Consider the following 23,361-nt stretch of genomic DNA (forward strand, 5'->3'; position numbering starts at 1 on the left):
TCCTAGCGACATTTAAAAAAACATACAATTTTTAATAATTTTTATAATTTTTATTCAGTCCAACATACTGAGTACTGCTGTTTCAACATGCAACAAACACTCACCAATGAGTCACTGTGAATTCTTACCTATCTAGTGTATTTCATGTTCACAGCCCAGCCCAGAGTGAACCAGCTACATGTAATCGCCCAGGGGCCACCACACCACACAGCACAACTACTGGGAGAGGCTGGCTGGGTGGAGATACAGAGAATATAATGTCACCAGCTGTTGGTCATAGGGACAGAAAGGGCAGGGAAGTGGCTTACAGCTTGTATCAGATGGGACTTGTATCCATGGGACTGCAGGGAGCTGGAGACACTGTGTCAAACTTCTAAATAGAGGCAGCGTCCCCAGGCAAAGGGAAGAAGCATAACCAGGAGCACCCATGGTGGTGGTGGGAGCACCCCTAAGCCCAGGAGTCACCACGTGCCCTGCCTGCCCCAGGCAGTCCCAGTTTGTGTCTGTCGCCTATACATTATACATATGAAGTACTATAGCATATACATTAGAAGTACTCTATTCCAGTCCTCACACTGTCCAGCGGCTCTCCCAATGCCCAGAGAGGATATAGTCAACAAATCGGGACATGTGGGTGCAGACTGGGCCTTAAACTGGGTCTGTGTCACTCAGGGGTTCGCTTGGCTGCAGGACATCAACCTTCCTACAAGCAGCGAGTCCTGTCTCTACCTTAGGACAGGAAGTTAGAACAGCTGAAGAGCCTCTCTAGCATCCCTACCCTTGGGAGCCTGACGGAGAAGTATTTTATTATTGGGGTTTTTTTTGAGACAAGTCCTTCCTATTATGTAGCTCTAGCCATCCTGGGGCTGGGGTTGCTGCGTCTCCCTAAGGGCCTGGGACTGAGTTTATCACGTGTTCTCTTGTGTTGAAAGAGGTTGGGAACCTGGCTCTCGAAAGACAAATGTTAGCTTTACAAAGTGACCCACAGTGCCACGTCAAGAGGGCTGAAACTGGCCCTCGGAGCTCGCGGCTCTGCTTGCGTGGCTGAGCGCAGGCCAGCTCCACCACACTCCCTCCTCCTCCTGGTTCCGCCACTGTCCAGGCGGACTCGCAGGCGCCGCCACCTTCGAGCCCTCTGGAATACAGGTGAGGAGGCCGGGCCTGGTCACTTCCCAGATGACAGCACCCACCTTTTTCCAGAGAGCCTCTGCACCGACAGACGACAGACACAAGCCTGACCTGCGAATGTCCCTGGTCTAAGAGGTCCAGCGCTCCGCCCGGGGCTTGAGGCCGCGCCCCATCGGGAGGAGTCTTGAGGGAGGGTAGAGGACCGAGCCGTCAGGCTCCAGCTCTCTCCTCTGTCAGAAGCCCCCGGGCGGCGTGAGCGCTCCGGCCAGCTCCAGGCAAAGGCGGTAGCCGGGCGAACTGCACCCTGCAGGCTGCAGGTGAAAGCCGTAACCAAGCAACGGACGCGGCCCCGCGCACGCGCTTGTACAACCCGTGGAAAGCGACAGCCAAGCCCCTCGAACAAGCAGGGTGGCGCACGCGCAGTCACCCCGCCGGCGTCCAGGGGAATCCAACGGAAAAATGGGGAGGGGGAGGGCGGCAGGGCCTGCTGGGGCTTTGGACTCAGTGGAGTTGCTGGCTTCGGTCTTTCAAAATTGTTTCTTCCTGTCTCATCAAATCCTAAAACAGGAATCCTGCAGGACAGAACCGGCGTAACCAGGGCGACGTCGGGAGGCGGGGCCCGCGCTCTGGACCCGGCAGGTGGGTGAGGGGCGGGGCCACGGGGGTGGAGCTGTAAAGGACTGACGCGGGGGGGCGGGGCCTACGAGGTGGGACGGAGGGATGAGGCAGCGAAAGACTGGCCGAGAACGAGGGGCGGAGTCAAGAGGGGCATGACGGAAAGGGGGCGCTAAAGGGGAGGGGCGGGGGGGATAGGGGCGGGACAAAAGGATGAAGGGGCGGAAACCAGGACGAGAGAGGGTACGGAGCCAAAAGGGGGCGTGGCGAGATTGAGGCGCTGACGGACGAGTTCGGAGCAATGCCAAGGGGGCAGGGCAGTGGGGGCGGGGCAAGGGGCGAGGCAGCGAAAGACTGGACGAAGGCGAGAGGCGGGGCGACCCAGGGGCGGGGCGCGCGCTGACGTAGCCGTCGGACACGTCGGCGGCGGCGACCGGAGCCGGATGTGCCAAGATGGCTGCGGCTGCTGCTGGGTGCGCGCTAGTTCCCCGTACTGCCGCCTCTGTCGCCGGCTGGGTGTCTGTCCGCGGCGCCTGAGAGGCCAGCCGCAGCTGCGCGGGTGAGGGGCTGAGCGTGTGGACCACAGCGGAGGCCCGCGGGCGGGCGGCCGAGGCTGTGGAGGCCGGGTAGGCGCAGTGAGCACCGGGCCTAGCCCGGAGTGGCGAGCGCATCTCCAGAGACGCCGCCAGGTCTGGGGAGAACCGCAGTACCAGGCCGCCTGGTGCTGAGACACCGGGCAGGGCCACGGGCCGTGTCGCCTTGGTGGGTTGTCTGGGGCCCTGCGATTGCCGGGCCTGCGGGAGGCCGATGCCGGGTCTAGACTGCGGGAACTGGTTAGCCACTAGGGAAGGTGTTAGCCTGGCCAGACCGTGACGCCTCGGAAGAAACCTGCAACTTCTTTAAAACCAAGAAAGGTGCAGGAAATTGCCGAGCGTGACTTTTGCTGGGTTCTGAAGATTTTTGACTCTCGTTGGCTCGAAGACTTCCTCTGCAGAGTTGGTGACGGGACACATTTTCATTTGAACACGGGAGTAGTAGCAGCATTTATTTGTAATCCCTTAGCCGGCGGAGCAGGATGTCTCAAGGGAGGTCGCGGATTGTTTTCTATCAAGGTTTAGAAGAATGTCAGCATGGCCGTGGAGCGTTCAGACACTAAGTCCTGTAGAATCAACTCTGGCTGCTTTGCTTACATTTTTAAATGGCTTGTGGAGTGGTCATGCACTGGTAGAGATTTCCTTTCCAATGTGTTAACTATAGGCGTTTTGCATCCTGAACATGGCAATAAAACCCAGCAGACTCGGGGATTACTGTCCGTATGGTCCTTCTGCAAGTTGCAGCACAGGGCTGCCTCATTGCACTTTTTCTACACATACCCTTTCCTAGGGTTTCACTGCTCATGTCTTGCAGATAAGAGGCAAAGTAGGGATTGGTTCCTCTTCTTGAGATCGGTCCCTCTTCTTGTGATTCATTACTCCTGGTGGCATTTACCTGAATGACTCTCCAAATTGCCCTTGAAGTTTTTTTCTGAGATGCTGTGCAGAGTTTGATGTCCTGTCTTGCTTGTTACTGTTTGTGAGTGTCATTGTGTCCTAGTGTGTCTTTCTCACTTAGTGTATAGCCCCTCCTCTTCTGTGGATGCTTTCTTCAACATTTAAAGGGTTCGGGTTCAAATTTTGACTTAGAAGAGAGGTGTTTATCTTGTCTTTCTGGTAAGTGTATCACAAGAAGTCACCATTGGGGAGATTGCTGGCAGAGAGGAACTCACTAATTTTTTTTGGGTGATTTAAAGTTCACAGCTGTTAAGTCAGTGGCAGTGAGAGGAGGGGTATGTTTTAAGTACCTCAGTTACAGTCGTGCTTTGAATGTCTCGTATAAATACGTCTGCAGATAGGAGGCAGATGAGTTGCAGAGCTGGGTTTATGAATAATACATCTTTGAGAATAGTAGGTTCCTCTGAAGCAGGTGCTTTTTTGAAAAGTAGATAACTGGCTGGACAGAATAAAAGTTGTCTATAATCCTGAGATAAATGGTAGGCAGTTCATTATCTTTCCCAGGTGATGGTGGCACACACCTTTAATCCCAGCACTTGGGAGGCAGAGGCAGGTGGATCTCTGTGAGTTCAAGGCCAGTCTGGTATACAAAACAAGTTCCAGAACAGCCAGGGCTTCAAAGAGAAACTCTGTCTCACCCCACCCGCCCCCCAAAAGAATAATGTTCAAGTCACAAGATTGTTCCATCCGAAACAGGCAAATTGTGAAAAGCTCTGGGCATGGGAGCTGGGGATTTTCTTTGTAGGTGATAATGTTAGCTCATAAAACAGCTCTTGGTCTATTACTATTGAGAAAATAATTTCAAGTTTCTACAAATAAAAGTATAAATTTAGGTAGTTTAGATTCTGGGGGACAACAATAGGGATTAGGTCTTTTAAAGAAGAATCTGTGAGTAGAATCTTGTTAAGAGTAAATTTAGCCTGGCAGTGGTGGCGCACGCCTTTAATCTCAGCACTCAGAAGAGAGAGCCAGGTGGATCTCTGTGAGTTTGATGCTAGCCTGGGCTACAGAGTGAGTTCCAGGACAGGTGCAAAGCTACACAAAGAAACCCTGTCAAAAGAAGAATAAATTTAGAAGAAACTTTAGGAAAAAGAAACTTATTCTTTCATTCTGTGGATGTAGAAACTAGTTGCAGAGAGAGGTGGTTGCCCTGAATTGCTCAATGTATACCCAACCTATTGACACCTGATGCATCAGCCCTGTACAGTGTATTGTGTTTTAGTTTAGTTTTTGTTTGTTTGTTTTTTAATTGTTTGGGATGTTTGAAATTCTTGAGATGAAGGACAGCCTCTGCTGCCTTTTACACTTGCCAGCCAGGTCTCAAGAGGAACATGGAAGTCTTTGTGTCCAGGCTGGGTCCAGATCCATGGTATTGTGTCCCTAGTGGCTCTACAACTGGTCAGATAAATAGGGATGGAGCAGCAGCTCTCCTTCTACTTTTGGTTCGTGTGAAGTGAAAAAGCAATGTTCTTTCTTAAAACAACGAGTTAGAGCCTAATGAAGTCCTGGCATTGCTTCTAATTGAAGTTCCATTATAGTCTATATCAAGGTTCTAGTCAATTGGATAGGATTCTCTGTTGACATAGAAAGGAGTTAATAGACTAATAGAACTAACATTTAGGTAAGGATTAGAGACCTTTTGTAAATGGCTTTACTTAAAATACATATATCAGTGGACCTTTTAAAATTTTAATCTGAGTTTCAGAAAGATGTTCAAGGACAAAGTGTACATCTGTGAATTAAACCGCCTTTGCTTTATTTTTCTGTGGATTAGCTAAACTAATTTTTTCTTGAGGGTGGTGCCGGGAAGAAGGTCTGACACAAAAGGGCTTTCAAGGTGCCAGACTTGAATTGTGCCTTGTTCAAAAACAAAACCAAAAAACACTAGTGAGGATCTTGCCCTCCCCCCCTTTTTTTCTGAGATTTGCCTGCTGGAAATTTGAGTCCAGTAAAGCTGCTATAAATTTTCTTGGGATTTTTAGTCTCAACCTTGTTACAACTTCAGTGGTCAGAAGCAACTTTGTTTCACTCATTTCAGAGGGCAACCCTAGACATTTCACTTGGAGGGGTAAACATATTTAGTAACTTTATAACTGTATTTTAGAAATGTAAACTCTCCTTTTCCAGACTTAAAATTAACATTACAAAAAGCATGATATGCATATTTCTTTCTTAGTAGTGGAGTTCACTCTTTCTGAATGTGGTAGTTGCGGCTTAGAGAAATGTCAAGGACTAAAGAACATCGGGTAGTGTGTGTCAGACTGTCTAATCCCTGACAGTGTCGGGTGGGGATGTGAAGAAATGGAGTCCTTGGTATTTAAATGATTGAAATCACATTAAGTCTTTTTATTTTCATAGTTTCATTGATTACAGCCAGCACTGTGAATCTATAGATTTTATGTTCCTCTTCTGTTTTCTTTTTTAGCACAAATTAAAGAAAAGTTCCACCTGCCTCCTCTGTAAGCAGCATCTCCTTGAACGAAAGACTCCAGCATGCAGCCACCACCTCAGGCAGTCCCGTCTGGTGTGGCTGGACCACCCCCAGCTGGGAATCCTCGGAGCATGTTCTGGGCCAACAGCCCTTACAGGAGGCCAGCCAGTAATAATGCACCAGTGGCTCCCATAACACGCCCATTACAGCCAGTAACGGATCCGTTTGCTTTTAATAGACAAACTCTTCAAAACTCACCAGTAGGCAGTTCATCCAAAAGCAGCCTGCCCAGTTTGCCTGGCCCAGCCCTCTCTGCTTTTTCTCAGTGGCCTGGTTTGCCTGTGCCTCCTACAAATGCTGGGGATAGCTCCACAGGACTTCATGAGCCTCTATCAGGAACTCTGTCACAGCCCAGAGCAGAGACCGGTCCGTTTCCCCCTGCATCTACTCCTTCTTCGCTGCCTGGGCTGGAGATGAACAGGAGTGCTGAAGGTGGTTCCAGCTCAGGACCTGAAGTACAGATGCTGCCACATCCACCTCACTACATTCCAAGAGTGGGTCCTGAGCAGCCTCACGGGGGCCATCTGAATGACAGTGGTTCTGGGCCCGACCAACCCACGAATAGGCACCCCCCACATGATGGTGCTGTGGCCCAAGCAGCGTCTCCTTTCTTCCCTCAGCCACAGATGCCAGGTCAGTGGGGGCCAGTGCAGGGAGGTCCTCAGCCCTCCTATCAGCATCACTCACCCTGCCTGGAGGGACCTGTTCAGAACATGGGGCCCCAGGCTACCAGCTTGTCCCATTTCCCCTCTCCAACTAGTTTATATCAGGGGCCTGGCCATGAGCCCCATGTTCCACTAATGTCTACTCCAGCATCCTTGGCCAGTGGTGAAGGGAACGAGGTGGTCCACCAGCAAAGTAAAAATCACTCTTTGAGTAGCTTCCCCCCTAAACATACTTTTGAACAGAATTCCAGAGTTGGGAATATGTGGGCAAGCCCAGAGTTCAGGCAGAATCCAGGAGTGAATAAAGAGCATCTGCTAGACCCTGCCCACGTGAATCCCTTTACTCAGGGAAATAGCCCTGAACACCAGGTGCATGGTCCCTCAGAGGCTTCAACTAACCCTGCCCTGCAAGACGCAGCCCCTGGAGCTCTCTCAATGTTTTTTCAAGGGGAGGAGACAGAAAATGAGGAGAATCTCTCATCTGAAAAAGCAGTCCTTGATGACAGATTGGACTTGGATGGCGTCTCTTCTACCCCCAGATTGGGCCATCCACCACTACCTGCACATGGAACTGGTGGTGTCTACCAGGCTTTTCTCCAAGGCCCTAGCAGCGAGGCCGCTCAGGACGGAGATGTACAGCCTTATTTTTCTCAGTCTATGGGCATCCGGCATGACAGACAGACCACTATGACCCCTGCTAGTGATACGTGGGGTGACACTTCAGGGGCTGGAACCCACTGTGCTAGTGGGCCACAGTGTGAGAACGTTGAGAACTTAGAATTTGTTCAGAATCAAGAAGTTTTGCCACGTGAGACCCTGAATGTGGATCCCTCTTCCTTGAGCGATCAGTTCCGACATGGGCCCCTTCCTGGGCCAGCTGTCTCAAGACCTGTTACTGTGGGCCTTACCAGAGGTGGGGGCCTAAATCTTGAAGCCCCTGACATACCACTGCATCCTACACGACCCGACAGTGTGTCATCCAGCTACAGCAACCACAGCCACAGAAGTCCTCCTGGCTCAGCCAGACCCCAAGAATTGGTAGGCACATTCATTCAGCAAGAAGTTGGAAAACTTGAAGATGATACTTCAGGGAGTTTTTTTAAGCAAATTGATTCTTCTCCTGTTGGAGGTGAGACAGATGAATTGACTGGGAGCCAAAATTACTGCAGCAGCCTGTCCCAGCCCTCAACCCCAAGCCCTCCAAAACCCACAGGAGTGTTCCAGACAAGTGCAAATAGTTCTTTTGAACCAGTAAAATCCCACTTGGTTGGAGTGAAACCAGTTGAAGCAGATCGTGCGAACATGGTGGTTGAAGTGAGAGGGACCCGGGACCGCCAGAAGAAGCGCAGGGCAGCTGCTGTACCACCTGATGCCACCCCAGGGAACCTGGAACAGCCACCAGACAATATGGAGACACTGTGTGCACCTCAGGCCTGCCCTCTGCCTCTTAGCACTACTGGGGAAGCTGGACACCTGGCTTCACACACAGCAGGGCCACCCTTGGATACTGTGCGCCCAGTGCCTGAGAAGAGGTCCTCGGCCAGGGCCCAGGGGCCTGGGAAGTGTGAGAGCCCGGCAACAACTCTGTGGGCACAAAATGAGCTGCCAGATTTTGGTGGCAATGTCCTTCTAGCCCCTGCTGCCCCTGCACTTTATGTCCCTGTCAAACCAAAACCTTCAGAAGTTATTCATCATCCAGAAAAGGGAATGTCTGGACAACAGTCACGGAAACCAGGATCTGTGCTACCCTTGCAGAACCAAGACCCTCCCGGTGCTTCTGAGAACCTTGAAAACCCTCCCAAGGTAGGAGAAGAGGAGGCCCTTCCATTGCAGGCAAGTTCTGGTTATGCGAGTCTGCTGTCCTCGCCACCCACTGAATCTTTGCACAATCAACCTGTCCTGATTGCCCAGCCTGATCAAAGCTATAATTTGGCTCAGCCTATTAATTTTTCTGTGTCCCTACTGAATCCTAATGAGAAGAATCAGTCCTGGGGAGATGCTGTGGTGGGGGAGAAATCTATAGTGAGCAGCAGCAGGGCTCTCAGTGGTGATCCCGAAGAACATGCTGCTTTGTTTGGAGTTTCAACCAGTGCTGTCATTGGCTTATCTTTGCCTAACAGTGTCCCTCGAGGTTCTGGGTCTTCTGAAATGATTGCTAGCCAGCCTGCCAGTTTATTGGTTCAGCGGCTATCCCCTCCAATTCCAAAGAACTCATTTCCTAAAAGTCAGAATCCTAATGCAGAAAAGGGTCCTTCTGAGTTTGTTAATAGCCCTCATGGAAGTACAAATGTGATGCTAGTTCCACCTGCAAACAGTACCTTGGTACCTAATAATAATAATAAGGCAAATCACTCCAGTAATCAGGAAGAAGCTGTTGGTGCCCTAGACTTCACATTAAATAGAACTTTGGAAAATCCTGTGAGAATATATAGCCCATCTCATTCAGATGGCCCAGCTTCTCAGCAGGCTCTTGCCAATCATCCCAGACAATCTGGGCCTGGGCTGCATAACCAGGATCATTTCTACCAGCAGGTAACAAAAGATGCCCAGGACCAGTATAGCCTAGAAAGAGCCCAGACAGAGCTGGTACCTCCTCAGCCACAGAATTCTCCCCCACAAGTGCCCCAAGCGGCGTGTCCAGAGCCTTCAAATCCAGAAAGCCCACCCACACAAGGACAGTCTGAAAGCTTGGCCCAACCACCAGCAAGTCCAGCTCCAGTGAACATGCCTCAGCCACCACAGTCCTCCAGTGCATCGGTTACATCTACCAGCTCCAGCCAGGCAGCTGTGCGGTCAGAGCAGCCATGGCTGCACCCACCACCTCCTAATGCTTTTGGCCCAGCACCTCAAGACTTGGCATCCTACTACTATTATAGGCCCCTTTATGATGCCTACCAGTCTCAGTACCCTTCACCATACCCGTCGGATCCTGGGACGGCCTCTCTATACTACCAGGTAAGAGCACTAACATTTAACCGTCTTTCTTTCCTCACTTGGTCCCCCTTTTCTCCTCTTATGCTGTTTCAAGAGTAGCCTGTCTTCAGACCCATGTGGTGCCCCTGAGAAATGTCTTCCCCAGGCACCAGTGAAGGTCTCCTTTCAGAGGGTCCTGTCAGATGGAGTATGTTGGGTTGCTTGTAAAACCAGTGTAGTTTTTGTGTAATCCAACATAAAAAGAGTGCCATGTTTCCAGGAGCATTCACGTGCTTGCCGCAATTACAGTGCTGTGCTTACCTCTTTAGGGATTAGGTTAGCCCTTGGTAGGTTGTGTGTTTTAATTTTCTGTTGTCGTGCTTTGAGACAATGTGTCACTGTGTTGGCCAAGTTAGCTGTGAACTTAAAATCCTCTGCCTCAGCCCTCAGCCCGCCTCACTTCTGTATGTGGTATTTTTGTTTTTGACAGGCCTCATTAGCCCTAGCTAGCCTCCTATGTAGCTAAGGATGACCTTGAAGTCTTTATCCTCCTGTCTCCACCTCCCGAGTGCTGGAATTACCAGGGCGTGCCACTATATCCAACTCTTATATATTTTAAAACACTTATTTGTGTGCATGTGTACGTGTGTACGTGTTTGCATGTGGGCTTACACCTTCTACATTACACGTAAGGTCAGAAGACAATTTTCAGGAGTTGGTTTTCTTCTTCCACCATGTGTGTTCCAGGGATCAAACTCAAGTCAGCCAGTTTGCTGGTACCTTTCATTTGGTTTTAACAACAAAAACAACTCATGAAACCAATGACAGGAATAACTTTAGCAATCTTTTATACCCTTCCTTGAGAATAAAGTCTTTGAGGGAAAAGGTTAGGTTATCCATGTGTAGTAATGAAAGGAGGTGAGGGACCCTAACCCTCTCAGGTACATAGATACCAGTGACCCTGCAGAGTGGGAGCAGAGTAGGGGGCTCCTAGAATTCCTTCCTGCCTCCTCCTGCAGTGGTGCAAGCTTACATCTGCTCTTAGGTTCTGCTTAATCCTGCAGTACTTTAAAATGCTGTTGTCTGTGAACACGCTTGATCACTGTTAGCTTTTCCTTACCTCTGGCTCAGACTCATTATTACTCAAGGTAGGTGGATTGTGTTACTGAAAGGTGAAAGACCCAAGTCCTCTGGTGTTTGGGGCCAGGTGGTGTTGAATTCTTGTGTGGCCTGAGAACAGTTGGCACTGTACAGGATGATGGGTCAGAAAGAACCTTAGGAACAGGGTTGTAGCAGCTAGGTCAGAAGCTGCCATAGCTTCTGGCTTATACCTTCTTGTCAGCCTGGTGCACCATCAGGTATACATGTGCGAGCAGTTACATATGTGCCCTAAAGACTAGTAAATTATAGATTCTAGAAGGAGGAGCCATAGCTATCTTTTCTGTGTGAGGGAGTTCAGCTTTGTGGCCTGACTTTGGGCTACTGAGTAGGTGGAGCCACAGATAGGTTGCAGACTCCTTGGGAACCCCAAGCCTCTTCTGTGCTGTGGTCCTTAGTAGTGAGAAGAACCATTTCCCATGAGATTCCATGTTACCTGTACATGGAAGATGAGCTCTGATTCATGCCCATATCACCTCATCTCTCTTCAGACCTCCACATGTCCTATGAGGCCTTTTCTCAGAGATGGGGCAGAGGCCATAGTTTTTGTTATAATGGGGATGATACAATTTGTTGTTGTTGTTGTTGTTTGTTGTTGTTGTTGTTTTAAGATTTATTTATTATGTATACAGCATGTGATTGCTGGCCAGAAGAGGGCACCAGATCTCATTACAGATGGCTGTGAGCCACCATGTGGTTGCTGGGAATTGAACTCAGGACCTCTGGAAGAACAGTCAGTGCTCTTAACCGCTGAGCCATCTCTCCAGCCCTGTTTTTGTTTTTTGTTTTTTTTTTGAGACAGGTTTTCTCTGTTTAGTTTTAGTGCTATCCTGGATCTCACTCTAGACCAGGCTGGCCTTGAACTCACAGAGATCTACCTGCCTCTGCCTCCTGAATGTTGGGACTAAAGGCATGTGGTGCCACTGCTGCCTGGCAAGGTACAATTTTTTAAAGCCAGGTACTTGCCTGTAATTCTAAGACTGGGAAGGCTGATAAAGGTGGATTCCACAAGTTTGAGGCCAGGGTGAACTACATAGTGAATATCAGGCCAGCTTAAGCTAAGTATGAAACTCTGTCTCAAAACAACAACAAAAAAACCCCAAAAACCTCCAACCCTATATTCTAAAACAACAAGCAATAACACTCTTTGTAAGGCTTTAAAAACTGATAGTTTTAGGGTTCGTTCACGTGGATCCCTGGTCCTGTTGCTTTACAGAGGTGGTGGCTGATGCACATTTATGTTGTTCGGCTCATATGGGCTCCATGTTTAAGACTACAGGGGGAAGATTGCCCTGAAGGGCTCTAGGGAGAGTCTGCTGGCTGCCTGTTGATGTGGATTGCACTGTAGGCTTTGTCTTCATGAGAGAATCCTACTCACCGTACTGTTCTTGGACAGTGAGCATCTGGAGCGCCTAGAGCTAGTCCTGGCCACTCAATGTCTGCTCTTCATGGAGTCTAACATTCCCCCAAACTTCTTTCTACAGGATATCTATGGCCTGTATGATCCTCGATACAGGCCCTATGACAGCTCAGCATCTGCTTATGCCGAAAACCATCGCTATTCAGAGCCTGAGCGGCCCAGCTCCCGAGCAAGTCACTATTCCGACCAGCTCACTCCCAGGTGCGATCTGCGTCCGATGCAGCTGCTTTACTCTCATATTCAGTTGTTTGTGTTGCTGGCTGTGATGGTAACTTAGTGATTAGAATAATTCTTCATCTGTAGAGAATTCTACAAACCCGTTTAGTCAGCATGAACAAACAGGAACTAAGCATACTGCCACATGCAGCCCTAGCAGAGCTGTTACTTAGCATTTGTCCCCAACCCCTAGCTAGGCCAGATCCTGTACAAGGTTATGAAGAAGTAGATGCTAGTAGATGGGTGGTTGTTCCTGTCATAGGCACACCCAATCTGCTGGCAATTTGGTAGTGCATGGTTAGAGCTCTTAGGCTGCTGTAGATATTCTCAAAGTCTTGAGAACACTGATCACAGTGATGGCATAATCCATAGATTCATCAATACAGGAACTAAAAGTACAGGGACTGTTCTCTAATACAGGGACTGAAAGCTGTGTTCTATGCCTGACTCTGTCCACTTTGCTGGAAGCTCTCCCCCACCCCACCCCCAACCCCTGAGCCTGCATATCTCCTATATTGGCTATTCATGCCTCTCTTTTGTAGTCATAGAAGAGAGATTTGGAAAGAACCCTGGCCTTGTGCCCTCTGAGTAAGTCTGTGAGCCAGGTCAAAGTTCCATCTGCATTCTCAGTTGCCTAGAGCCTGCTTTTGATCTTGTGTCCACTCTAGGCTATTGCGCAAAATAAATGGGGTGTGGGCCTTGGTCACTGTGGACCCTGCTACCTTGGTTCCTGCAGGTGTCCTGCTTAGTCAAGCCCTGGAGTAGGTGCTGGTGGTAGTTGGCTCTGTTACAAAGGATGTATCACTCTTTTGCTTAGCAGCTCCCAGCTGCTAAGGTTATATGTGCACTTGCTTTCAGAATTTTCTGTAGGCAGGTTCTTAGAGGTATTTGGTGACTTGTCTTGTCTGAAGCCAGACTGCTTTGCATGTGAACCTTTGTCCATTTAGGTAGCTTTAGTGTACCTTCCTCATTAGGTACACTCTGAACTGTGTGCAGATGTGCATAGCTAATCATTCTGGGTCTTTATGAAACATAGCAATTCTGAAGCTTAGGTGAATTCTGGAGTACCTACCTATGTGAGGCTCTGTGTTTGATCCCTGATATACTCAAGCACAGGTACATGTGTGCATGTGCAAACACACACACACACACACACACACACACACACACACACACACACACACACACACACGAGTGGGGGCAGAGACAGAGAAAGACACTTGATTGTGAGAAAATTTTTGGGATCTTAGATAGGAAGTAGCATTTGGACTCATACAGCTCAGCTTCCTGATTCACAGACTGAGAAGACAAGAGGCCTGTGGATCTGTTTGTGGAGTGCAGAAGGAAGAGAGCATGGGGGCCAGAGCCAGTGTGTCTTCCCACTGTGTTATTTCGCCTTCCACGTGTCTTCCTGCAGTTTCATTTAGGAATTAACTTCCAGTGCTAGGCAGTGGTGGCACACACCTTTAATCTCACTTTGATCTCAGCATTTGGGAGGAAGAGGCAGGAGGATTTCTGAGTTACAGGACAGCCCAGGAGCTCCAGGACAGCCAAGGCTACACAGAGAAACCCTGTTTCAAAAAAAAAAAAAAAAAAAAAAAGGAAAAGAAACATAAAAAGAATTAACTTGCAAGAGTGACTGTATGACACAGAGGCTCCGACTAGATCTGGTTACCACTGTTGTGATTTGTCACTATGACTGCAGCTTTCCCTTCAGCTCTTGGGGTCCTCTGAGTGTCTTCAGCCCTCATTTGTCACAGCCTGCAAGAGAGTCTGTTCTCTTGTCTCCTCAGTCTATGTGTGTGGACACTCAGTGTTGATGTGATACTCAGTGTTAGGGAGATAAGGTCGCTGTCAGACCTGTTTGAGGTGGAGTACATTTCTCATGTTTGTGACTGTTTTTCCTGAACTGTATGTAGGTAAGTTGGTGAGAGCAGTTGAGGTAGTGGCATGTTCTTGATCTTGCTCTATATCAAGATGTTTTTCTAGAGCCACGGCTATGCAGATGAAAGTCTGGAGTGGTCAACCTGAATGAAACCTTAAGGCCAGGCTGGTAATATTCCTGTGCTGGGCAGCTGGGTGAGCAGTTGTTATGCTAGCCAAACAGCCAAGTTCAGAGTACCAGAAAATTAAAAACAATGTTTAGTGCTTTTGAGAATCCCAAGAGTGTCAGAAGTACATACACCCTCCTTTGAGTAAATCTTACCTTCTCTATAACGAGTTGGGGTCATGGTTCAGTCTATTGGCATAGAAGAAGCTAACTCTTTATTGATCTGCTGGCCCTGGCCAGCCTTACAGATCTGCTCCTCCAAGGCCACGCTGAGCACACATAGCTAGTGACCTTCCCTTAAAGGGTGTTGAAATTGTCATTTTCTTGTGGCTCACAACTAACCCCATTACTTTGGAGGCATAGTGAGGAGGATCGTCATGAGTGTAAAGCCATCCATCCTAAGATACACAGTGAGACCTTGTCTCAAAAATAAAAGAATAAAAGAAAAGAAAGCAGTAGGAATTTTAGGTTAGTTTTGAGTTTAGTGCTTCTTGTTGCTTAGTGTGACATAAAAGCTTGGTAGGCTGCAGCACTGAAACACAGAGGTGCCAGTTCTTTTGTTGAACATGGTCCTGCAGTCATTTGATGAGCTCACTTTCAGGTAGCTACAGAATGAATTCCACAGTCTGATCTTTGTTTCTGCTTGTGATCTGTGAGTTTTCCACGGCTGAGGTGATTTTATGAATGTGTGAATTTTGGGTTGGCCAATTCCTCACTATACTTTAAGAAACAAAAACTGTGTTTAACAGCTCTTTTTTTTTTTTTTTCTCCTCCAGGCAAGGTTATCCTGAAGGATACTATAATTCTAAGAGTGGATGGAGCAGTCAGAGTGATTACTATGCAAATTATTACTCCAGCCAGTATGATTATGGAGGTATGTTTAGACATTGTAGCCATTATCAGGGGACTGTCCAACCACTGCCTGTGATCATGCAGTCATGTACAAGTCATGGTCTAGCAGGTGACTCAAGCTCACTTTTCCTTTCACTGGCCTGTGTTTTTATCCCAAGAGCCAAAGTAATTGAGAATTCTTAGCATCTAAGAATCATCATTTTGACAACTTTATTGAAAAGTCACATTGTACTCACAACATGGCATCTGTTGTATTGTCATAAAGTATAGTAATTAGTTCTGAGACTTCCTGGTCCACTTATGACTATTCAAGTCTGAGCTAATGAGACTACGGTGGGATACAAGACTGGCTCCCCAGTCACATTGCCACACTTGAATGCTCAGAAGCCACTTGAGGCTGATGCTTGCTCCTTGGTGACAGATGTAGCATGTCCATTGTGGCAGTTCTAGTTACTTTTATAGCTTCCATACTTCCCTTCCACAAAACATATCCTAGGGAAAGCTATGAGTTCCCTTAGCAACCCTGCTGTATGCTGCTGTATGCTGTTGTACCATACTGCCCTACGGTCCCTTGACAGGTCTGCATGGTATTTCCTTATGCCTCCCAAGGGGCTCTTTGCCCCTTAAACATTTGCATTAATTTTAAACAGGAATATTATACACACTCCCCTAAAATGATACCTCTTTGTTTGTTCATAATGTTAATATTTCTTTTTAGAGTTAGCTTTTAATGAAATTATTTTTAAAAAATTCTGAAACACAAGCTGGAGAGATAGATCAGCTATTAAGAGCACTGACTGACTGCTCTTCCAGAGGACCTGAGTTCAACTCCCAGCACCCACATGGCAGCTCTCAACATCTGTAACTCTAGTTCCAGGGGATCTGGCACCCTCACACAGACATACATGCAGGCAAAACACCAGTGCACATAGAAATAAATAAATCTTAAAAAATATATATCTTGAATCACATTAGGAAGATAATTAGTATAATTTGTAGTTGAGATTAACTATTAAAAAATATTATCAAGGCTGGGACTATAGCTGTACATCTGACTATTCTTGAAGCCTTAGGTTTGATCCCTCATATCACAAATCAAAAAGGTGAAAAAGAACTTAATATAGAACTCTTACAGTGGCTTTTCTTTTTTTCATCTAAATATGTGTATTGAGAGAACAGCCAGTGCCTGCCACATCATGATCAGGAGGCAGCTGGCCTCTCCGGATCAGGGCCTGTATTTCTAGACCATGCCTGTCCTTTACTCCTGACCTGTCCGCCTGCTCCAGGGGAGCAGGGTGCGTCTTCTGTGTGTTGCTGCTGCACTCATCCCTTTATTCCTCACTTACAGACCCAGGCCGCTGGGATCGTTACTATGGGTCTCGATTCAGGGACCCTCGCACCTGGGACCGGAGGTACTGGTACGACTCCGAACACGACCCATACAGGAAGGAAAACTATGCCTACAGTGACAGGTTGGTGAGCTGTACACGTGTGAAGGAAGTTGGTGGGAGCTGAGGTGTGCTCTTGCTTGCCTTCCTCCTGTCTTTGGAAGTAATCAGCTATAGTTCTGGAGCTTCTGGGAAGTAATCTCTTAGTGTCTGAAAGAGGAAGCCTTGGCCACCCCTCCCTGGGCCCACCTCTGGCCTATAAAGAACTGGCTCAAATGTGTTCCTTCCCAGTGGCTTTGGGAGGATCTTAGGTCTGCCCCCTTTCTTCAGTGCCCTTCTCCATCCTGCCCATAACCCAGGAAAGAAACCACCCTCAAGTTGCACCTGCGGTGTGTTCTCTGAGATCACCTGCGTCTGAACCTAGGATTTGGTTTCTTGTGCCAGGCCTGCAGGGTTAGCTATGACTAACATTCTTCAGGGTGAAGACAGCCTCAGGATAGAGGGACAAAGGGAGGGCAGTGAGCAGTGAGGGCTAACTGCAGCCTTAAGTTCCTGAGTAGTTACATGGTGTCCCAGAGAGTTGCCCTTCCATTTCCCTGCCTTGGTCTCTTGTTTACTCTAGGCCTGAGAAATGTGATGACCACTGGAGGTATGACCCTCGATTCACGGGGAGCTTCGATGATGACACTGAGCTTCACAGGGACCCCTATGGAGAAGAAGTAGACAGGCGTAGCATCCACAGCGAGCATTCAGCACGGAGCCTGCACAGCACTCACAGCCTGCCCAGCCGCCGAAGCAGCCTCAGCTCCCACTCACACCAGGTGTGCTGGGCAGGCTTGGCAGGGGGAAGAGCAGGTGTTAAGTCAAGACCACAACTTTGTCTCTGCCTAGTTCTAACAGTATACCTACCCACTGTCTTTCTAGCGTTCATGGGAACTCACTTTCTCTGCTTGATTTCTTTCCCAAGAGTCAGATTTACAGAAGCCACAATGTGACTGGCGGTTCCTTTGAGGCCCCTCATGCCCCAGGCTCATTTCATGGTGATTATGCCTATGGCACCTATGCCAGCAATTTCAGCGGTGCCCATGGTTTTCCAGAGTACAGCTACCCTGCAGACACCTCCTGGCCTGCTGTGGAGCAAGGTGCGTCTCAGCAGTTCAGATGGAAGCCACCAGGTTGGGATAGAACAAGGGAGTCCAATCAGCTGCTCTTTGCAGGCTGTGCCCACTGTCCCAAATGCCATGGTTTGTTGGTACAGGCCAGTGCTGGCCCTTGGATTGACATTTCTCTCAGGGTCTGAGAGCTGTCTGCCCGACCACATGTACATTGTTAATGTGTAACTTTGAGTCCAGTCAAGCCTTGGATGACTCTTCTCTATGTTCCCACACTGGTTATGTGGGTGAGCAGTCTTGGAACTCCTAGTTCCCCTTGAGAGACTCTTGTTCTGATTTGTGCCAATATCCCATTTTGACTCCCTCCTGAGAGATGTAGCTTTAGAAGATGTTGCTGAGAGCTCCCCTAACTGAAGCACCAGTCAGTAAGAAACTGTTTTTGTGTGTGAGTTGTTCAGCTCTTTTGCTCTTGGGTGCTCTGTGACAGTCAGTCTGAAGCTGAGCTGGGCAAGGAGTTTGGGCAGGAAGCCTGAGCTGGGAATCTGGTTCAGAAGCTGTTAGACATGACCAGCTAGCTCATTGTTTTTCTTCTTATTTATTTAAATTCAGCTCCATCAAGACCAACCTCTCCTGAGAAATTTACAGTGCCTCATGTCTGTGCCAGATTTGGTCCTGGTGGTCAGCTCCTTAAAGTGATTCCCAACCTGCCTTCAGAAGGACAGCCTGCACTAGTGGAGATCCACAGCTTAGAGGTAAGCATGACCCGTAACTCTTGCTGCATCCTGCATCCTTGGAAAGTGCACTTTCTTGAAAAACTTTGGCCTATAGGGCTATTTGTGCTATTCTCCTAGAAGTCAGTACTTCAAGCAGGTGCTATGGTTGTTACATATGGGTTGATGATTTATGCTTTTCTGTCTTCTTTTATGTTTTGAGAGTGATTTTTTTTTCAGTAATGGAATGAGACTGGGAGGACACTTACTTTTTAGCCTCAGAAGAGTCACATCTGTCAAGACGCAAATAGGTTTATGCTCATATAATTGTCCAAGCACCTTCACCCTCTGGGTAGAGGGATGAGTGTGGTCCAGGGATTGGCTCTATGACTCGCTGATGGTGGTTCTGACTCTACGTGTGAGCCACTTTGCCCCTCTCCTTGCAGACCTTGCTGCAGCACACACCTGAGCAGGAAGAGATGCGCTCCTTCCCAGGACCTCTTGGAAAGTAAGGTTCCCTGTTGCGATGTCTCTTGATGTCTGCCATAATGGCAGCTGCTGAGTTTGGCTCACAGTTTTGGTACCACCATTCACTGAATGTTCATTCTTTCCCCCAGAGATGATACCCACAAAGTAGATGTAATTAACTTTGCACAGAACAAAGCGACAAAATGTTTGCAGAATGAGAGTTTAATTGACAAAGAATCTGCAAGTCTTCTTTGGAATTTTATTATTCTGTTATGCAGACAGAATGGGGTATGTTCCCTTTTACTTCTTGAATGTTCTCCCTGTTTGTCTGTTTCCTATTCCTGTACTGAGCTGTGGGCAGTGTCAAGCCTGTCATACCTCAGGAAGCACGTCCACCCATGTCATGCTTCCTTGGGAAGAACATCATGGCAGCAACCTGGGAAAGTAGGAGGAAAGGGAGGTGTAAGATTTGTGGTGAGCTGACATCTCAGCCCTTATGGGAGGCTGAGAATCAGGGTGTCCCTGCCCATGTGAAGAGTCAGGCTTCTTTCCTGAGGTCTAACATACTACCTATGCAGACCTGGCTAGGCTCTGACAGCATGGGAATTTCTTGTCATCTGGCTAGAAACCCTGTTTCTAATAAAATCTTATGCTGCTTTCCATCCTGTTCCCACTGACCTTGTAGACCGTGGTGGGAACAGACATTGCAGAGCTTTTGTTACGAGACCACAGAACTGTGTGGCTTCCTGGGAAGTCACCCAATGAGGCAAACTTGATAGATTTTACTAATGAGGCCGTGGAACAAGTGGAAGAGGAGGAGTCAGGGGAGGCCCAGCTCTCGTTTCTCACAGACGGTCAGACAGCAACCACCAGTGTGCTGGAGAAGGAGACTGAGCGATTCCGTGAGCTCTTGCTATACGGCCGGAAGAAGGTAGGTAGCCCTGCTGATATTTCTTCTAGTGTCTGTCTTTTGGCCGAGGAAAAAGACTAACCTCCTCCAGGAAGAACTACAGCAAGTGCTGTTTAGGGATGATGCCTAGCCCTTTGCCTGACATCTCTGAAGGTATCAGTAGTGTTTTCTCTGAGATGGGCCCGTATAGAAATCTGGCCTGCTCAGTTTATAGTCATTTAGAGAGAGTGGATGCTCATCTGTGTGCAGTCCTGGATGAAGTCTTCTTACAGACTGAAGCTTCAGGCCAATCCTGTGTATTTTTGTTAAGACAGGTTTCTACATACCTGAGGCTGACAGTGTGCACAAGAGTGTTGGAAGTAGCCAGGTGGTGATGGCACACGCCTTTAATCCCAGCACTTGGGAGTCAGAGGCAGATGGATCTCTATGAATTTGAGGCCAGTCTAATGTACAGAGTGAGTTCCAGGACAGCCAGGGCTACAGACTGGGCTACTTTTGACACAGAGAAACCCTGTCTCCAAAAAAAAAAAAGTGCTGAAAGTGCACATTGGGGCAGAGGATGTACTGAGAGTGGGAGGTACTTCATACTGGCACATAGAGTTCTCCATGTCAGAGACATCTGATAGGCCCAGAGTTCTCTGTCCTTCACATTCTGATCAACTTAGGAAGTTCATGGTTTTAGTCTGGTTTGGGTCTAAGAATTGAACAGGATCGTGTGCATGATAAGCATATACTCTCAAATACACGCCAACTTAGAAAGTTTTTGTCTTTAAAATAGGGTCTTTGTGGCCCAGGATAGCATCAAACTCACAATACTCTTGCCCTAGCCTCTGAAGTTCTGTGATTTAGGCTGTGTGCCACCACACCTGACTAAAAAACTTATTTTTTGAAATAGTCTTGCTATGTTACCCAGGCAGGCCTTGAACTTCTGGGCTCAAATGGTGGTCTTCTCTCTGTTTCTTGGGTAGCTGAGACTTTTAAGTGTGTACCCCTATGCTCAGGAATTTATGGTCCTTAGGATTTTAATATGGATGTTTCACAGCTGGTTGAAATCATAGACCCTATTGGCTTTTGTGAATATTTTCTTCTTTTGCTAAGATTTTGCCTCCTAGCCAAAAGTGCTCAAGTGTACCACAGATTATTTGGAGTGAAGGGAGACTATGTTGAGGATGCTGTTTATTTTGAGAGAGTATTCGAGAAAGCCACATGCTACCTGGATAGGGAACCCATGCTGATGCTGCACTTCTCACATTGTGATACTGCCACTTGTTTCTAGCTGGTGTCCTGGTGTCCTGGAGGGAGAATAAAAATAGCATGCATCCATGGGCACTCACTAGAGGGGGAGGGCAGAAGGACAAGACTGTACTGTCATCTCTCCACCATGAACGTATTTGTCTTTTGACCTGCCATATTAGTCCTTTTTTTCTGTGTGTACATGACAACATGTGGTTCTGCCTGGTCTAATGGTAAGTACTCTGATCATTCTCATGTGCCCTGAAATGCATTGCAGGATGCTCTGGAGTCTGCCATGAAAAATGGCCTGTGGGGTCACGCTCTGCTGCTTGCAAGTAAGATGGACAGCCGGACACATGCCCGTGTCATGACCAGGTGAGCTGGCTCATAGTGCACCCCCATCCAGTTGCATAACCTGACTTTGGTACTCAAGTATCTTGCCTCTGCTGTGGGGCTTTCAGCTGTGGAGTCATAGGCTTCCTTGACCCTTCTTGGGTTATACTGTTGAGGGAGTTTTAAATTCTTTATTGCTTGATGTTTTTTAATATTTTCTGTAAAACCTCAGTGAATTCTTCATTCTGACAGTTAATAAAGGACTGAGAATGGGTTGAGATTTCTTCTAACTGAGCCAGAGATAGATCTCCCCATTCTCTGTACACATAGGTTTGCCAACAGTCTTCCAATCAATGACCCCCTACAGACTGTCTACCAACTCATGTCTGGACGGATGCCTGCTGCGTCCACGGTGAGTGTGCAGGACACTAGTGGAAGCCCATAGTCCAGTGGGATTTGTGCATGCTAAAGACATTGACTATGGAGTCTGTCTGAAACCTGTGTTTCTTGCTTTGCTTTCTCACTGGGCTTGGCCATCAGGAAATTAAAGATGACAGTCTCTGAAGGATAAAGATTTGTTTGGTGTTCTCATTGTAGTGTTGTGGAGATGAGAAATGGGGAGATTGGAGGCCGCATCTTGCAATGGTTTTATCCAACCTGAACAACAACATGGATGTTGAGTCTAGGACCATGGCTACGATGGGCGATACTCTAGGTGGGTTAGGTGTGAGGTAGGCCTTTGGCTGCCATGTGATAGACCCCAGAGTCTGGCTGTGTGAACTGTGCCAGAACCCGTAAGAGACATGGTGCATCTTAATAAGTCTTATGTCTTATGACACCTTCCCTGGAGAGCTTCCAAGGACTGATGAGACGTGGTTGCTCTCTCTTCAGCATCAAAAGGCCTCCTGGATGCTGCACACTTCTGCTACCTGATGGCCCAGGTTGGATTTGGGGTTTATACAAAGAAAACCACGAAACTTGTCTTGATAGGCTCAAATCACAGGTAAGGAATCAAATCAATATAGCAGTATCCATTTTTCTTTAAGAAGCAAAAGACCCCTGTCCTTCAGTTAATTTGAAAATGGCCAGCCTTGCATCTTTGCCATGTGGTGGGACATGCTTGGAATGACCTGCTCGTAGGTTGATGATGCCAGTAATGGCCACTTTTCAAAAGGAATAATTCACTTCTTCCACAGTTTGCCATTTTTAAAGTTTGCCACCAATGAAGCTATTCAAAGGACGGAGGCTTATGAATATGCTCAGTCTCTTGGGGTACACACCTGCTCCTTACCTAACTTCCAGGTGAGCAGGGGCTGTGGGGGTTGGCCAGTGCTCATCTGTGCTTGCTTGGTTAGTTTTTTGAATTCTCACAAAAGTAATGATGGGTTATTTTGTTTTGTGGGGTTTTGTTTGTTTGTTTTTTGACACCTCGAATATATAGTTGATCAAAATGCTATATTGAATAGAGAATTTTTATTTATATTTTTGTTCTTAATATTTCAAATTAGGTGTCAAGAGCTTTTTAATGAGATTGACCCAATGTGTGTGTGTGTGTGTATGTGTGTGTGTGTGTGTGTGTGTGTGTTTGTGTTTGTGTGTTTATAGTTTGCCCATGGTGCCGGGTGGTGGTGGCATATACCTTTAATCCCAGCACTCAGGAGGTAGAGGCAAGTGGATAGGTGGATCTCTGTGAGTTCGAGGCCAAGCCTGGTCTACAGAGTTCCAGGACAGCCAGGGCTACATAGTGATACCCTATCTCGGAAAACAAACAACAACACAAACACTAAATAAATAAATATAGTTTGCCTATGGCAAAGACAGTTGTCTGGATGTTTGGCAGCAGCAGGACTTCAAATCTTGAGCTGCTAGCTGTGTCAGAGATGTTGTGAGGAGTGCAGGTGTCAACTTTGACCCTGCACTGTCACAGAGGCTGCAGTGGTGCTTACATCGAAGATCTCAGGAGTGCTGGGAAGCCCCGGGATTCTGACGGGGCACTTGTCATTTCAGGTGTTCAAATTCATCTACTTGTGCCGCCTGGCTGAAATGGGACTAGCCACACAGGCCTTCCACTACTGTGAAGTGATAGCCAAGAGTGTCCTGACACAGCCTGGTGCATACTCTCCAGTGCTGATTAGCCAGTTGACTCAGG

The 23,361-nt window shown here is 47.8% G+C and overlaps 1 protein-coding gene across 33 annotated transcripts in view; it reads left to right on the forward strand.

Annotated features, from left to right (window-relative positions):
- The first annotated feature begins 1,329 nt into the window (after positions 1-1,329).
- Positions 1,330-23,361, forward strand: part of Sec16a (SEC16 homolog A, endoplasmic reticulum export factor) — a 38,331-nt gene continuing 16,299 nt past the window's right edge. For 8 of the 33 annotated variants that reach the window (XR_013050435.1, XR_013050436.1, XM_015999448.3 and 5 more), the window contains exons 1-17: positions 2,157-2,302; positions 5,719-9,404; positions 12,005-12,141; positions 14,983-15,080; positions 16,407-16,530; positions 17,069-17,267; positions 17,414-17,588; positions 18,168-18,310; positions 18,715-18,776; positions 18,886-19,024; positions 19,422-19,667; positions 21,157-21,254; positions 21,543-21,624; positions 21,810-21,927; positions 22,104-22,215; positions 22,409-22,514; positions 23,220-23,360. Coding sequence is in view for 31 of the 33 variants with exons in the window: in XM_015999448.3 (XP_015854934.1) it covers positions 5,787-9,404; positions 12,005-12,141; positions 14,983-15,080; positions 16,407-16,530; positions 17,069-17,267; positions 17,414-17,588; positions 18,168-18,310; positions 18,715-18,776; positions 18,886-19,024; positions 19,422-19,667; positions 21,157-21,254; positions 21,543-21,624; positions 21,810-21,927; positions 22,104-22,215; positions 22,409-22,514; positions 23,220-23,360 (5,598 nt within the window). In the remaining 2 variants the exon portion in view is untranslated. Of the gene's footprint in view, positions 1,446-1,526; positions 1,768-2,098; positions 2,370-5,718; positions 9,405-12,004; positions 12,142-14,982; positions 15,081-16,406; positions 16,531-17,068; positions 17,268-17,413; positions 17,589-18,167; positions 18,311-18,714; positions 18,777-18,885; positions 19,025-19,421; positions 19,668-21,156; positions 21,255-21,542; positions 21,625-21,809; positions 21,928-22,103; positions 22,216-22,408; positions 22,515-23,219; position 23,361 lie in introns of those variants that run through there. The other 25 variants (XM_015999453.3, XM_076569208.1, XM_076569212.1 and 22 more) reach the window with 18 other exon arrangements.

This window comes from Peromyscus maniculatus, chromosome 4 (genome assembly GCF_049852395.1).
Source record: "Peromyscus maniculatus bairdii isolate BWxNUB_F1_BW_parent chromosome 4, HU_Pman_BW_mat_3.1, whole genome shotgun sequence".
Taxonomy (NCBI): Eukaryota; Metazoa; Chordata; class Mammalia; order Rodentia; family Cricetidae; genus Peromyscus; species Peromyscus maniculatus.